At 44.6% G+C, this 15,490-nt stretch overlaps 1 protein-coding gene across 1 annotated transcript in view; it reads right to left on the bottom strand.

Moving 5' to 3' along the window:
• Positions 1 to 677: 677 nt before the first annotated feature.
• Positions 678 to 15,490, bottom strand: part of NOA1 (nitric oxide associated 1) — a 22,003-nt gene continuing 7,190 nt past the window's right edge. Inside the window, exons 4-7 of the mRNA XM_019522294.1 lie at positions 8,040 to 8,171; positions 4,798 to 4,914; positions 2,619 to 2,736; positions 678 to 2,157 (exon numbers count right to left, since the gene is read on the bottom strand). Coding sequence (XP_019377839.1) covers positions 1,955 to 2,157; positions 2,619 to 2,736; positions 4,798 to 4,914; positions 8,040 to 8,171 — 570 coding nt within the window. The 3' untranslated portion in view covers positions 678 to 1,954. The remainder of the gene's footprint in view (positions 2,158 to 2,618; positions 2,737 to 4,797; positions 4,915 to 8,039; positions 8,172 to 15,490) is intronic.

Below are 15,490 nucleotides of genomic sequence, written 5' to 3'. Positions count from 1 at the left end.
CCTTTCCCCTCAACTTCCTTGTATTCTAACTCAGAGCACTTCAGTGTGCCCCTCCTCTGACCTCGTGCTACTTGTTGAGGATGTGTATTCCCCCTTGACGTAGAGCGCCACACACAAGCCTTTCCTCCCTGTCCTATCCCTCCTGTATAGCCTATAGCCCTTGATAGTCACCACCGAGTCGTGCTTTGGGTCCCATCACGTTTCTGTGAGCCCCACTATGTCTGGGTTGGTGTCAGCTAGCAGGAGGGTAAGTTCCTCCTGCTTGTTTCCCATACTACAAGCGTTTGAGCCTTCAACCAAGTTTCATTGAAGACTCTTTGGTTTTACTGAATCAGTGAACCTTCAGGTGCCCTTGTAAGATGCTGTATTGAAATGGCGTCATTCATTCACTGCAGGGTCCTCCCCAGCTGTCAGATTACGTCCCCTGTAGTGCTGCATAGTCAGCCCAAGAAAGGAAAAGAATGTGGCTCCTATTTAAGAGAAGAAAGATGCCTGTGGATGCCAGCATCTTACAAGGGCACCTGACATTTAAAGTTTTCCATATGCATTTTTCCAAACCCTGACAACCTGATGGCTTATTTATATATTTATCAGGTGGGATATCTTATACTGTAATTGTATTAATTGACAGATGGATAAGATCTCTTACCAGAATTTTCAAAAGGAAACTAATAAAGTCCTAGAAACCAGATTTTTATTATGCGAACACACTTTCACAAATCAAGCATAGGAAAGGAATCAAAGTATTCATAATCACAAAGGTTAGCATCTACTCTTTATGTTTGAGGGCAACCATGTTTTCATTATTGTTTCTTATTTAACACCATAGTGGTTTCACTGCATTTTTACCTATGGCTGGTGCTAATGGGGCACAAGGCTGAAGTAGCCACAGAGGCACTGGGTACTAGACTGCCAGGCTACCATCTTGTACTTTAGTCACACACTAACTGGTGACTTCTGATGTTCCTTTCTCTTGACTGGAGGCCTCATGTACATCCTGAATGACTCAGCACCTACAGTTTTTGTAAACTGCTGATGACTGATTTACTGATTAATCTGGTACAGGTTATGTCTAAATCAGGCACTTCCTCTCCTTCCACAAGGCATCCACATCACCTTCCCAACAATGCCCTCTTCATCCAGTTAACGTCTCAAGTGCCATGGAACCTTCTGTCCTCCAGGATCCCAGACTACAGCTTTCCACAGGCTCTTTCTTCTCTTAAACAGGAGCCACATTCTTTTCCTTCCTTGGGCTGGCTATGCAGCACTACATGGGACGTAATCTGACAGCTGGGAGGACCCTACAGTGAATGAATGATGCCATTTCAATACAACATCTTACAAGGGCACCTGAAGGTTCACTGATCCACTAAAACCAAAGAGTTTTCAGTGAAACTTGGCTGAAGGCTCAACGTCTTTCTTTCAGTTATAGTTACTGGTTCCAGGTATGAGGCATCTATCTTAGTCACTCATTTCTTGCTGCAAGCCTTAACATGCCACACATCTCCCAGTCAAATTTCTGTCTACAGAATGGAAAGAGTGACACAAACACCCTGCTGCTGCTGCCACTATAGTCATTCTTGCCATCCTGACACCAGGTTTCCTCCACCCAAGTTAGGGAAACAAGCAGGAGGTCAAGTGGCACAGGCCTGTCTGTGGAAAACAGAACTGTAATCAGTCCGAATAAGGCAGGACATCTCAATGGGAAGTTTAGATGGCAAAACATGCAATACTATGAGTAGGACTATACACAGTCCTATGCAAACTACAAGCTTATGTGAAAGGTCTTGAAAAGGTTCCTCAAGAGCCAGTCTGAAAACCGACTTTTTTTTTTGAAAAGTCTATACATAGTGCACATGAATAAGCAACATGAATGCTCCTGTACATGAATGAGCAACAAAAACATCCAAGGGCTTCCTGTCTTCTGTGCTTAGAGATCAGATGTCCTTTTCTTCTACTGCTTAGTTCTCTTGAAGTTTTCCACTAAGGGTGGTATTTTTTTTGTTCTATAGGCCACACTTCCCTTGATGCGTTTTCCTTTGATGTGAACTATATAGGGCAGAAGAGGCGGCCTGCGCACGGTCAGCCCCATCCCTTCTGGCACATAAGCTCGCAGGTGCACTTTGTCTTCCAACTGAGCTGTTACTGCAACCCAACCTAGACAGACACAGAGACCAACAGCAGTGAGTTACCATCTCTGAGAAACAAAGGGATAACTGACTAAAAGCAAAACTTAAAAATCCCCAAGCACCCCATCCTCAACCCCCACTAAAAATATCTACTTGCTGAAACAAGTCAAAGGATGGGGTTTTTTCCCCCATGAGAGGTAAGCACCCAGCAGTTCTATTAAAGCTAACCAAGGATAATAGGAGCTACTGAATTCAAGGCTCTTGGAACATCTTTGTCCCCAAATGCCTCGTTTATAACTACAAGGCAGCAGGTACTTTGAGAAATGCCCCACCTGGCACAGTTGGTCTAAAGACCTTTCTTAGGTTCAAAGTCATATGATGCACCCCTTGCCAAGTTACGCCCGAAAGAAGTCTTCATTCTAGGCAAATATGCATGGCTAAGGTGGCTACTTTGTATAAGTATATGTTATGGAGGAAATGCAAAGTTACCAGCAGAGGAAAGCTTTATGTCAGCCACTGCCTCATCAGCACCAATTCCTTCCAGCATAATGTCCTGAGGAACAAGTGGTGGGAATTCTTTCATGCGTTCTTCACCTCCCATAGGAACCTAATATTCAAACAAAGGAGAAGGGGTTTAAAAATGGAAAGAGAGAGGCTCCTTAAGGACCTCTGAGCAGAAACAAGGCAAAATACAGCAGGTTAGTCCTTCCCATTCCAATCTCCTTACATAATGGACAAGTTACACAAATAAGGGCTCCCAAGTAACATTTTTGTTAAAATGGCACTTGTACAGTTAAAGGTTGTGTTCTCCAGAAATGGATGTTAAAGTAATAAACATATCACTGGGATATCAAAGTCACATGTGACCTACATACCCTGAGAAATCATTATTACAGTAATAACAGCAACTGTTTTATTTGGATGTTAAGATTCAGTTCTGGCCTAGCTCAAGAAAGATACTTTAAGTTACTGATTTCTATAAGAGTACTAAAGTTTATGTTTAGTGGTCATTCTCCACAATGACATATATTTTCATAAAGGCAAGGCAAAAGCATTGTGCGTTGTGTCAGATATGTCAATACCAGTAGCACACCGACAACTGGAAGAGCTCAGAGGCCAGCAACAAAAACTAAGTGTTCTCTACAGAAACCAGCTGATAATTCAGGAGTTTGGCATGAGTTAACAGTCCTGCTTCCAATTCACAAACTATTTTTCAGGAAAGCAGAAATGGTTGTAATTAAGGGATCTTGAATACTCACTCTCTGGAGCATTTGTTATAATGTTAGTGGCAACACACTGATAAAATTAGTTAAAAAACAGCAATGCATGTACACAGAGGAAGAAAGCGGACCTTTTATAATGTAGTATGCTCTAGAAACTAGTAAACTCAAGTGAGGAGCAGAAGTCTGTACTAAAGCAGACACTGCCTTGTCTTTGCTAGATGCCTAGATTGTGTCAATTAGCATGGTAAGACTAACACAGACAAACTTCATACTTTTCCAGAGAAAGCCTAACCCATGAGGATATTATTCTTTTAAAAAAAATCCTATTCACACCACACACCAGACTGTATCTGATTAAAACAAACTCTGAATCCAACTTTTAAACTCCACATCTGAAGCGAAAGGCAATTCATCAAAGGTTAATTTTCTCTCTCTAAAAGACATGCAACTAAAACTTGTTATGAGTAAGGAACCCAGCATTAATTAAAAATCTTAGAGAAAACTACAAACAACAATGCAGTCATCCAGTCCTCCTCCCCACCAGCATGGGATTGCATTATACAGTCTTTTCTGATCTCTCCCAAGTTTAGTTCTGGAACGCTTGAACAATGGAACTGCCATTATCCCCAGTTTTTCCTGTCTCTCAATTCCATCCCATTGCTCCTATTTATAGCCCTCTCCCTCCTGCACCCTGCAAATTCCTCTTCCATTGTGCTTCACAGACAGCTGTGAGTGCCCAGTTCTTCCTTCTGCCCTCTGATGTTCTGTCTGAGTTCATCAGTCCTTTCTGGGATGTATTTCCATAGCACAGGATGCAGTGTTTCACAAGGTGCTTCACCAGAGCTTCAGAGAAAGGGTTTCTCTCTCTCAGCTGTGATGCAATGCCTTGGCAAGTGTAGACCAAATCCTATTTGCCATGTCTTTCCTGTTTGGGGGGCACTGCTCCCCAATTTGCAAGCTTCTAAATGACAGCGGTAGAATTCGTTCTATCCCTAGTTCCAAGACTACGTGGCTAATGTATTTCAGTGGGCCCCCATGGGACAGCAGAGCAGGGAACTGACTCCAAGTTCCCCAGGTATCCCAACCCCTTGTGCCATGCCTGGGACTATAAACACAAGTAGCCCCAGGTTCTGAATTATTTTAATTTTAAAAGGGGAAAAATACCATGTTGTGACCAATCATAAGATTCTTGTTTTCACTCCTGTCTCCCCAAGTCGGAGTAGAAATAAGGCAAGTGCTAGTTCATTCCCCCTCAGAAGCAGAAGAATGTTAAATAGGAAGAAACACTGAACAGACTATGTATAGACCATGTGGGTTGAAGGCATGGCAAAACCTCTGTTGTGCCAGGCCTAGGAAGCCCATAATGGTGCCTGTCAAACTACAGAACAGACCACATGAGGAAACCTCCCTCTGCATACTTGGACACAACACAGATGTCCTCTTACCTTCAATAAATCGTTACCGGCATGCTTCTGATAGAAGGCATCTGCTTTCTCCAGGAAAGTAACATGAACTGGCAGCAGGCGAGAAGCCATAACAGAAAACCAGGAAGATTGTTCTCCCTAAAATGTAATAGAGGGGCTCTTGTTGACTATAATGAATACTGCAAAGATAGTTCCAGGATATTTACCCCTTCTCCCACACCCACTTTTTCCCTTCACTGTGCTGAAACCCTGCCATGCTAACATGGGTTTTTCTCTCTATGTACACAGGCAGGGCCATCACTTTTAAAATGCATCAGTAACACTATTATAACATACCACATCTTCCTTGCAAAGAGTGGAGCTGAGCCTCCAGTGCTAAACAGAGCCCTCTGCCTGGAGCTCCTGCAGTCAGCACTCTTATTTAATGGCTTGCCTCACCCATACCTCTTTCTCAGACCACTCTCCAGATCCCACAGAAATCTCCCACACCTGGAGGTACACAGGGCTGAACGGAGGCTTCTGGGCTAGAGACCAGTTCCCCACATTTGCAGGCAACCATTTGTCCAAAAGGTTCAACGAAAAGGTTTATTTCAACACTTCTTGCACACCACAGCCACAAAGCGCCCTCTAAAAAAACCCTACAGTGTGCCACTAGCAAAGGGCAGGAGAGTCAAGGGCATCACCAAGCCTTGCCAACTGCAGCAGTGGCAGGAAGTGAGTTAGGTGAAGGTATATTCAGATGATCTTAGGAGAAGAATCCTACTCCATGCCTCAGACAGTGGCAAAAAAACTGGTCCATGCCACACTGACCCAGGGAAAAATTCCTTCCTGGCCCCCTAGTTCACACTTGGTTTAACTGTGTAGGTGTGATCCCAATTACTCCAAAACCAGAAGTGACTGTGATGGGGTTAAAGCTTGATCTGCAATGTTTGCAAGAAGAGTGAGAATAGAGCAGCAGACTGCCCCTCCTCCATGTAGCTGGGAAGAAAAGGGCAGGAAGCACAGCCTGCAGCAGCCATTAGCAAGTCCTCAGGCCTCCATTCCAGCACAGAAATCAGCTCCCTCACTTAAACCACACAAGCGAATTTTGGGTGGCTAATTTTTGGCAAAAGGTGCAGGTAAAATGCACGTAAATATAGTATTTATTATGGGAAATCCTTTTTATGGTTATGTTTAATTTCTGGACTAGGTGTGCAATGCCATAAGAACACTGACAATTTTTTTTTTACAAAGCTGAATAAATAAAAAAGTCCATTAAGACACTTGGGGAGAATGTATTCCTGCAACATGCACCACCACCCCCATCCTGTGTTGCCACCAACCAGTAGTTATTTCTTTATCTGAGGAAATTCTAAACCAAATTTATTTCTGTTTACTATTTCTATGATACTTAGGTCCTTTTTTTGCAAAAGGATGCAAATTAGCATAAATATTTAATGCCACTGCAAAACCATACTCCAGGAAGAACTAAGTGAAGCCACCTATAATAATCACACTTCTGCATAAGATGTTTTACTCGAGATTACTCTGAATGAAACTGATTAAAGGTACTATATTGGGCTACAACATTCCTAGCTCTGGGTTACTGTGCATTTTTTCCTCCAAGGCACTTTTCTTTAAAATGTTTCACTAGTGAGCTAGTAATCTTATGGACTGCAAATAGATGTCTCATTTGAGGTGATTCTGATTGTCCAGGATTTTGACTTGGATCAGAAAAGGAGTGACAGCCACCTACACACATAGCCCTTCCAAGCTACATGACTGCTCCTCTGCCAATAGGTGGCAAGCAAAAGCATGCAATCTGACAGGCTACCCCTAGAACAGGGGCAGGCAAAATATGGCCTGTGGGCCAGATTTGGCTTGCCAGTTGATTGTATCTGACCTGCAGCTGCCCCGGTGGCACTCCACATGGGGCTGAACCCTGCCTGCTTCTACCTGGGGCAGCCTGCACTGTGCCCGCCGACAGCTCTGGCCCCAGCCAGTACACACAGCTTCCCCACAGGGCTGCTCCTGGTGCAGCTGCAGCTGCCTGGGTACTCAGCTGCCCCTGCCTCCAGCTGCTCCTCCGCCTCCCCTTCCTCCTGCTGCTCTGGTCTGGGCAGCAGGTAATGTGGGGAAATGGCGGTGGCAGCCATGGGGACGCATGCCATCCACCACATGCCCAGCCAGGCATGGAGGGAAGCTGCAACTGCACAGCTCCCACCCTAGAGCACGGGGCTCCAGTTCCAGAGTGGATGGAACACAGCCGGGAGCTGAAACCACATGCGCTGGGGCAGGAGCTGCCCAGATGCAGCTTCCCTCCCACCCCGAGTGGCACAGCAAGAGCAGGAGGAAGGGGAGGAGCTGCTGGATGTAGAGGAGCTGAGCAGTACCCAGGTGGCTGCAGCTGCACCAGGAGCAGCCCCGCTGGGAAGCTGTGCACACTGGTCAGTGCTGGGTCCATCGGCAGGAGGACAGCACGGGCTGCCCCAGACAAGAGCAGGTGGGGCTTGGCTCCGTGTGGAACACCACATGGGCAGCCATGGGCTGCACGGGACAGGGTTGCAGGGGGGTGTGGAGAAGAAGCAAATTGCACTGTCTAAGCAAGTTCTATTACACGCAACCCCACGCTTCCCCCTCCCCTCCACCTCTTTCCCACCATCCCCGGCTGGCTCCTGGGACCTAGTGCATGGGCAGGCCCCCCCATACATACCTTACCCCTCCACACAATATACAGGAGTAAGACTTTATTTTGAGCTATTATGCAATCGCTTATATGCTACTCAAAAACACATAAATCAGGACAGAATTAAAAAAAAAATTAAAATGTTATTGTAGGTTTGATTTTTTAAGTATGTGATTTATTTTTTTACCTAAAATTTTCAAAATGATACCTTCTGAAAGACTGTGTGTGCGTGACCCTTGACAGCTCACCAAAACTTAAGCAGCCTGCCAGCAGAAAAAATTGCCCACCCCTTCCCTAGAATAACTTACTGTTAACTTGAATGCCTGGCAATTAACTTACAGATACACACAGTGTTAATGAAGCCCTCTGGAGGAAGTGTTAGCATATATCATCTCATATCCTTCAAAGGTACTTAAAACAGGACAATGGATCCTGAGAGAAATTTAATTTTTTTTTTTTTAAAGCCAAGAGCAGAAATTACCAAAGAAACACAGAAGGCCTTATAAAAATAGCCTATTGATGAGGCTATTTTATATATATTAACAAAGTATACACAGGACCTTATTAACAGAACATAAAGAACCCATTTTTTCCTTACCTGTAGGTAATCTATGCGCCCCAAAGCACCTAAAAACAAAACCATTCCAGGCTTAAGCACAAAGGTCCTTGGAACAATGGCCTGTGTTGGCAAAACAAGATTTACTTCTTTCTCTGTCAGAAGATTTAAAACCTGCAAAGCAAATTGTACAGCCATTACTCATGCTGGAAGTTTTCACAAAAACAATGAAACCAAGACCGTCTTTATGGATAAGAGGGGAGACCAAATACAGCTGAATGCAGGCAGTCTAGGCAAAATAATCTCTCACAAGTTTATAGAGAAGTGGTACTAAGTATACCACTCACCCATGGCAAGAACGTAGCTTGCATCTTTCTTAAACATTCCCACACTCTAGGATATAATAGTCAGTCTGCACAATGGACAGCACAAACTAAAAACATGGTTCAGTCACGACTTCATAGTCAATGGACGGGTCTTGCACCAACTGTATCGCTTTTCGGCCTTTTGGCTCAGAACAAGTGTGTACTGCTACTGGAATCATGTTGCAGTGACTTTGTCTAATACCAAAGACAGTGGAAGGTCCCCAGTATGTTTCAACACAAATGCCATTGCTGGTAAAAAACAAACAAACAAAAAAAACCTGCAGTGGCAATTAGATCTCAGAAGTAAAAAGTTGCAGTGCACAGAGCTCTCACTGCCTCTGCCCAGGGATCTTTGTTAATTTCTTGGATAATGAAGTCACTGGGTACATCTACACATTAATTAATGCACTTTTGCTAATGTGCATTAAATTTAGTACCTCCATTGTGAGGTACCAGGAAAAGGCACATTAGCTTATTTTAATGTGCTTTAGCAAAAACATATGGGGTTTTTGTGACACTTTAATGTGCATTAAAGTAGGCTAATGCATATTAAAAAGCATGTTTAGATGAGTCCAGTATTATCTGCCATGTTTCCTGCTCAACCACATCAAACTTTGTTAATTTGATGAGCCTGCAGCTGGAGGTATATCAAATAACATTTCATATTAAAATTCAGTAGTGATAACAGCCTTATGCTGATTCTGGGCTAGAGGAGGGTATTTTAGGTACTAACTGGCTTTCTACTGCAGAATGCAAACATTTAAAATAGTTTAAAACTGATTAAAAGCTTGAAGGGCCTCTTGACGCATTCCTGCCATCACAACATACCCTGGGATTATCCTTTCTGAAATGATAACTGTAGCTAGTTGATCAGCATGTGTTTGTAAGCTACAGAGAACGATTGTTTTCAGGACACTAGTCCCCCCACACATGGGAGAATATTCCTTTTTAAAACTCATAGCTCTCTTAGAGCTGTGCTTACTTTCTGTTGTTACAATTATCTAGAATGGGATGAATAGTGAATGATGATTAATTATTCTATCTAATGTCCAATTTGAAAAATTGAAAAAAAAATGGTTCAGGTCAAAATTAAACCTTTTCTCAGACCTGAGGAAGGGTGTTTTGTATCTAAATCTCTTCCAAACATGCAACTGATCCATTACAAACATATCACCCACAAAAATCCTTGTCTTTAGCTTTGTATTTCTTTCTTTTTTTTTTTGTCAAAAAACAAAATCACCCTGTCCACCCGAAACAATTTATATGACTGGAAAATTAACTGGCTTTTTCAATTTTGGATTATTTTAACTGTTTTGATTAACCTTTTTTGCTTAACACTAAAGGAGACTTTTAAATGTAGTCAATGGAGCAAAAAAAATGAACCACCCCCCAAAACCTGTTTTGAAAATTTTGAAATGAAGCATATTGGCATTTCTGAAAGTAACCTTCACACTTTTCAAAGTTTCAACAACTGGCCCCATTATTTTTTTGGCAAAAACTATGTGCTGATTTGATGTGAATTAGTGAGGAGTTGAAGTTACCCCAAAACTCTTTTATTTGTGTGTGAACCTGCTGCTTCTCAACAAATATTTTCACCTGGCTCTACTTGTAAGAGCAAGGACGATTTTGACCGACAGAAACATTCTGTGCTTACTGTGTACGCTGAGCACCAGTCAGTACATCTGAGTTAAATTTCATTAGTACAGCCTAGCCCTTTATTCCATTTTCCACAAATTATCAATGATGCTCAAACAGCTTGAATCAGAGCATCCCAATTCCTGACACACTGCACCGCAAAACACTGCCTGAGTTGCACAGTGGCTGGGTTTGCACAGGGGTGTCAAACTCACCTGGTGCCCCAGGCCAGAGCAGGACTACAGGGCTCCCTGTGGACCAGATCCACAGTGGAAGTGGTAGCAGGGGCAGCAATTGCAGTGGAGTCAGCAGTGGAGGTTGTCAGGCAAACAACTGCAGCCAAGTAGCTGCTTGCTGTGGCCAAGGCCGGGCAGCTGGTGGTGACAGCAGAGCAAGCACCTGCAAGGTGAGAAGGGCTGTGTTGGTACCATGTCTAATGGGGCCGTGGTTTCTGTTGCATGCTCTGCCCCTTGCTAGCCATGCTCCGAAATTCCTTGGCTTGCCCAACAGGCCAGAAGGAGGCACTGTGTGGGTCATATCTAGCCCGCAGGCTATATGTTTGACACCCTGGGGTAGCAGAACAGAGTGCCTAGATCCACGCTATATTCCTAGCTCAATACAATTAGCAGCCATGGACTCCCACTGAGCTCCTTGGACAGGCCATGACTCGAGGTAGAAATCTCTGTATGGAAGGAACTGAGCTGGGCAACCCCAAGTGACTGCCAGTCTGAAAGAGCCAACTGCATTCCAAGCTGTCTGTGACCTTTGTTTATACAGGCTTAGAGGCTGCTGTATAAAAAGAAAGAAACTTCTAAACAAGTTCTCAAAGTGCACCTTGACCTTGCTAAGACCCTTGCTTGCAGTATGGTTTGGTAATGTGGTTAGTGCCTGGTTTTCCTGCAAATCTGTATTGAAGAACTAAAGGATCTTTTACTTGATCCAGCCACTATTTGAGTGAAGCTTGGTTTCTAAGTACTCCTTCTTTAGGACAGATGGGACCAGCTTCAGTTTGAAAGATCTTTACAGCCTCCATAAAACTCAAAGCTTAACACTGCAAGTTCTGCAGACTCTTTGCAGTATCTGCCAATATAAGGCACAAAATTTGAGAGTTATTAACCCCTTGCTACAGTTTGCAGAAATGTAACTCTTTTCTCTTGTTCTCTTGAAAAGCCCGATCATCATCAATAATTCTGAGAAGAGATCTGCTGGCAACGTGGCTGCCAAAACCTCCCTGCACAAAAGTACATAAGAAGTAAAAATAGAATTTCTCCCTCTCCCAAAGAAAAGTATCTGGTGTGCAGACAACCAGACCTCTTCTGCAGCTAAAAGGAACAGTGAATGTAAAGAGACAATGTTATCTGAAACTTGGCATGTGTCGTGCCTGCCCTGTCCCAGAGGGAGAGCAGGGGTAATGAAACTCAGAAATGGCTGTAGAAAGTTACTGCACACAAAAAAGCCTATTCACACCCTGGCCTCTTACTGCAGTCTTCTGGGGGGCGGGGTGGAGAAGTACAAAATGTAATCATTAGCTATTCACTATGAGGTAGCCCAAAGGCACTGATCCCATTCACACAGGACACAAATAGTTATTTGAAGTGTCATTACCCAGGCCACTGAAAATTCTCTCACAATTTTTCTTAACAGAGCTTAAGAGAATAAAAAAAAAAAATCTGAAGCATATTTTTTGCAAAGAAAGCAGTTTCATTCCACGCTAATGAGCTGATGAGTTATTACATTTAGTAGCCTTATATACAATTAACTTTTATTTCACCCTTTTAATCAAAATTTTCCTATGATTTTTTTTATTCCACCTCAAAATGGTTTTCATCCCCTACATATACAGACTGATGCAATCAACTGTGAAACAGTTAATACTGAGATTTATAGAAAGTCAACATGAGGCATCAACGCTATTCATCCCTGTTGAGTTAAATGTGGCAGGGCATTCATCCCCAGTTATTATGTAGAACCCGAGCCCGACTGAAACAATAACTTGTTAGTGCAACAATTCATGACTGTGGTAGTTCACATCTATTCGAGGACACAGACACAAAAGTTACCACGGGGTAAAGGAGTGAGGGGGCATCATATGTTAGCCCCTCCACGGTACCTGCCTATGGGTATATCCTTGCCCCATAGTAAGTGGAAACTATGCTGTGGCAGCATAGCTCTTTTACATTATTCCTTCACTTACAGCAGTGTAAGAGCATGCATCTGGACAGTTATCACAGAGCAGCTGATGTGTAGTAAAGGCCCACCCTCCTTCATCTCATGGTAACTTGCTCACATTTCCACATCTGTAAGGGTTTCTGGTTTGATCCAACTAACGTTAGTTGGAAGGGTTTCCTCCCATGTGTTTATACCATATGGGTAATGGTCTCTGGGGTAATGGCCTAAAGGCACTTACAACAGCATAGCTTGTTAACCTACATTTAAGGCTTGGATACTTTAGAAGGGCCTGTGTACCTGCAACCTACATTCCTTCTAGCAGAGGCACCTTATGCTGGTCAAATAACTTTCTGACAGTAGACTTTCAATTCCACTCCTGCAGTGACACATGCTAACACCACTTAAAGACTTTTTTGCTAGCCTAAGTGAACCTATGCTAGGGGCTTTGCCAAAGAGCCACATGATCTTTTTTCTCTTAACCAGAGCCACGCTGGCAAGGCTTTCTGGAGCACATTGAGCCTTGGAGGAAAGAATGATCCTTATATAAGGCCCAATCTAGGCATAATAATTGTCCTTATTTTGTTCAAACAAGTGTAGATGGTGTCTCCACTAGGAAGATTTCTGGCACAGGTCTACCAGCACAGCTCTGTAGGCGTCAATCCTCTGTAGTACAAGGAAACCCGAGGCATTTTAATATTGGCAAGTGCATCTGCATAACAGGCTGTACTGGTATAACTATTTCAGGAAACAAATGAAATGATAAGCCAAACATTTCTGCCAGTACAAAATCTGTGGGTACAATAGGCTTCCAAATGGAAAGCATTTTTATTAAAATGAAAGAATAAATTCCATGAAAACAATCTCCTGAGGTCTTAATTAAAAAAATGAGTTCAAAATTTTTAATGCCCGGCCTATTCTGAATTGGAGATTTGATTAGCTGAATTGAAATGGGAACACGTTATCCTAAATACTCCAATTTCTAGACTTTGTCTAATAATAAAAAAGTTGCGTCTGGCTAAAAGCCTAAATATCTTTAAAAATAGCTAATTAGATCTGTGCAAATTTGAATGTAGACATGTTAATTAGCATTAGCTTTACAACTGCAAATGAGCCAGGAACTGGGAGAACAACTGTTCACAAGGGCACCCCATGAGAAGACAAGGTCCAATGAAGAGAACAAACTCCTGGAAGACTGTTTTAGGCTGGACATAAGGAAAAATTTCTTTACTGTCAGAGTCCCCAGGGCCTAGAATAGACTCCCCCTAGATGTAGTACAACCAACTACTCTGGACACTTTCAAGAAACAGTTGGATGCTTATCTTGCTGGGATCCTTTGACCCTAGCTGACTTCCTGCCCCTTGTGCAGGGGGCTGGACCCAATGATCTTGCGAGGTCCCTTCCAGCCCTAATGTCTGTGAAATCTATGAGCCAATTAAACAGGTTTACCTACATCTACATAATGGGTCTGCACTGATTTAACTAGACATATTTTAAAGTGATTCAGTTAAACCAATGCAGCTTTTTAAAACATACAAAAGCATTACTTACTATTGTTACTGATCCAACTGTCACTCCAGGAGTGGGCAATTATTTGGGCCAGATGGCCACTTAGGGAGTTTTGCTGAGCTATTGCAGGCTGAGACAGCACCCCCTCAACAGCTCACCAGACCTCCCTGAGTGGCTCTGCCCAGGGCCTGGCCCCATGCTATCAAAACCTGGTGATCCCGTGGTCTACAGAATGCTGCCAGAGGCCCTGCAAGACCCATGCAGGCAGGGCACGCTCGGCCAGGCAGATGGGATGGGGCTGCAGGCAGGAGAGAACGGTGCCTGGGAACACGATGGATAGGCAGGGCCAGGGCTGGGAGGCAGTGACAGTGCAGGGCCAGAGCCCAGGGCAGAGCTGCGATCCAATCAATCTCCACACGCTCCTACCTGTAGATCCACTGCCTGTCACAGAGATGTGCAGGCAGTGTATTGTGACTCTGCGCCAGGCCTGGGTCCTGGCCCTGTGCTGTCACTGCCCCACAATTCTGATCCCAGCCCTGATCCTGGCCATGACCACCCATCCCACTCCTGGATGCTGCTCCCCACCTGACTGCTGCCCCATCCCATCTGCCTGTCTCAGTGCACCTTGACTGCATGGGTCTCCATGGAGGAAGGATATAAGTATTGCAACCCCAGTCAGACTGCAGAGCCCACGTGAAGTCTTGCACAGGGAGGGAGGGAGCATCTGTGAAGGAGCAGCTAATTGCTTAATTCAGGGGTTGTCAACTAGGGGTATGCATACCCCCAGCGGCACCTTGGAAGACCCCAGGGGGTACGCAGCAGCGATGCAGAGAAGCTGCCAACACTTCCGGTTTTGCAGCAAGGGGCAGGGCCACATGATGGACAGAACTCTCAAACAATCAGCTGTGAGGGGTGGGGCCACTGGGGGCCTCTCAGGCAATCAGAGATGTGGGGGGGCCCTGGCTATAAATCCTTGAAAATGGCAGCTGGTCCAGCTATCTAGTTCTGAAATTGGATAGCTGCCTCTAAGTTGGGTAGACCCCTACCTATGACCAATCCTCCAACTCATTCATTCTGCACACAGGAATATAATAGGGCTGTGTAAAGCTTTGGGTGCTGATTTGATTAAGAGGAGATTCAGCCCGATTCGGTGGCTGAATCTCTGAATCCAAATTGAATCAGGAGACCAATGAAAAGGTTTGAATTGATTCAAAGCTCTCCAAATCGATTCAGAAAAGAGTTGGAGAGCTTTGGTGATTTGGGCAGTCCCCACTTGTAGCTGCAGGGAACTGGATCCGGACTCTGCACTGGTAAGTAAGAAGCAGTGGAGGGAGTGCTGAAGGAGGGGGGAGAGAACCATGAAGGGACCCCTGCCAGGCCCCATCCCGTGCCTGCTCCCCTAGCCCCCCTGAGTGCTCCCTGACCCCTGCCCGCTCTCCCAGCCCACACCCCCCATGGCTGCCCCGCCCAGCCCCAACTCCCAGCTATCCGAATTTAAAAAAGCCCCACACTCACCAGCTGCTGCCAGGCAAGGGAGTGAATCCTGCTGCCCCCCACTGCCCCATGCTGCATGGGGGCTCTGCTATGAGCCCCCAACCCCCCGCACACTCTCCCAGCCCCGTCAATAGCTGCCCCACTTAGCCCCAGCTCCTGGTTCTTTAAAAGAAAAACAAACCCTGAACTCACTGGCTGCTGCAGCGGCCATCAGGACTTCTGGGGGCTCATGGCAAAGACCCCCACGCAGCGTGGGGCAGTGAGGATTGCCCCCCCACCTAGCAGCAGCCAGTGAGTGGGGGCTTTTTTTTTTTTTTTTTAAAG

The sequence above is a fragment of the Gavialis gangeticus genome, unplaced genomic scaffold (genome assembly GCF_001723915.1).
Source record: "Gavialis gangeticus isolate Ggan-Ray unplaced genomic scaffold, GavGan_comp1, whole genome shotgun sequence".
NCBI classification, from domain to species: domain Eukaryota; kingdom Metazoa; phylum Chordata; order Crocodylia; family Gavialidae; genus Gavialis; species Gavialis gangeticus.
This window is presented reverse-complemented; position numbering and strand designations above follow the sequence as displayed.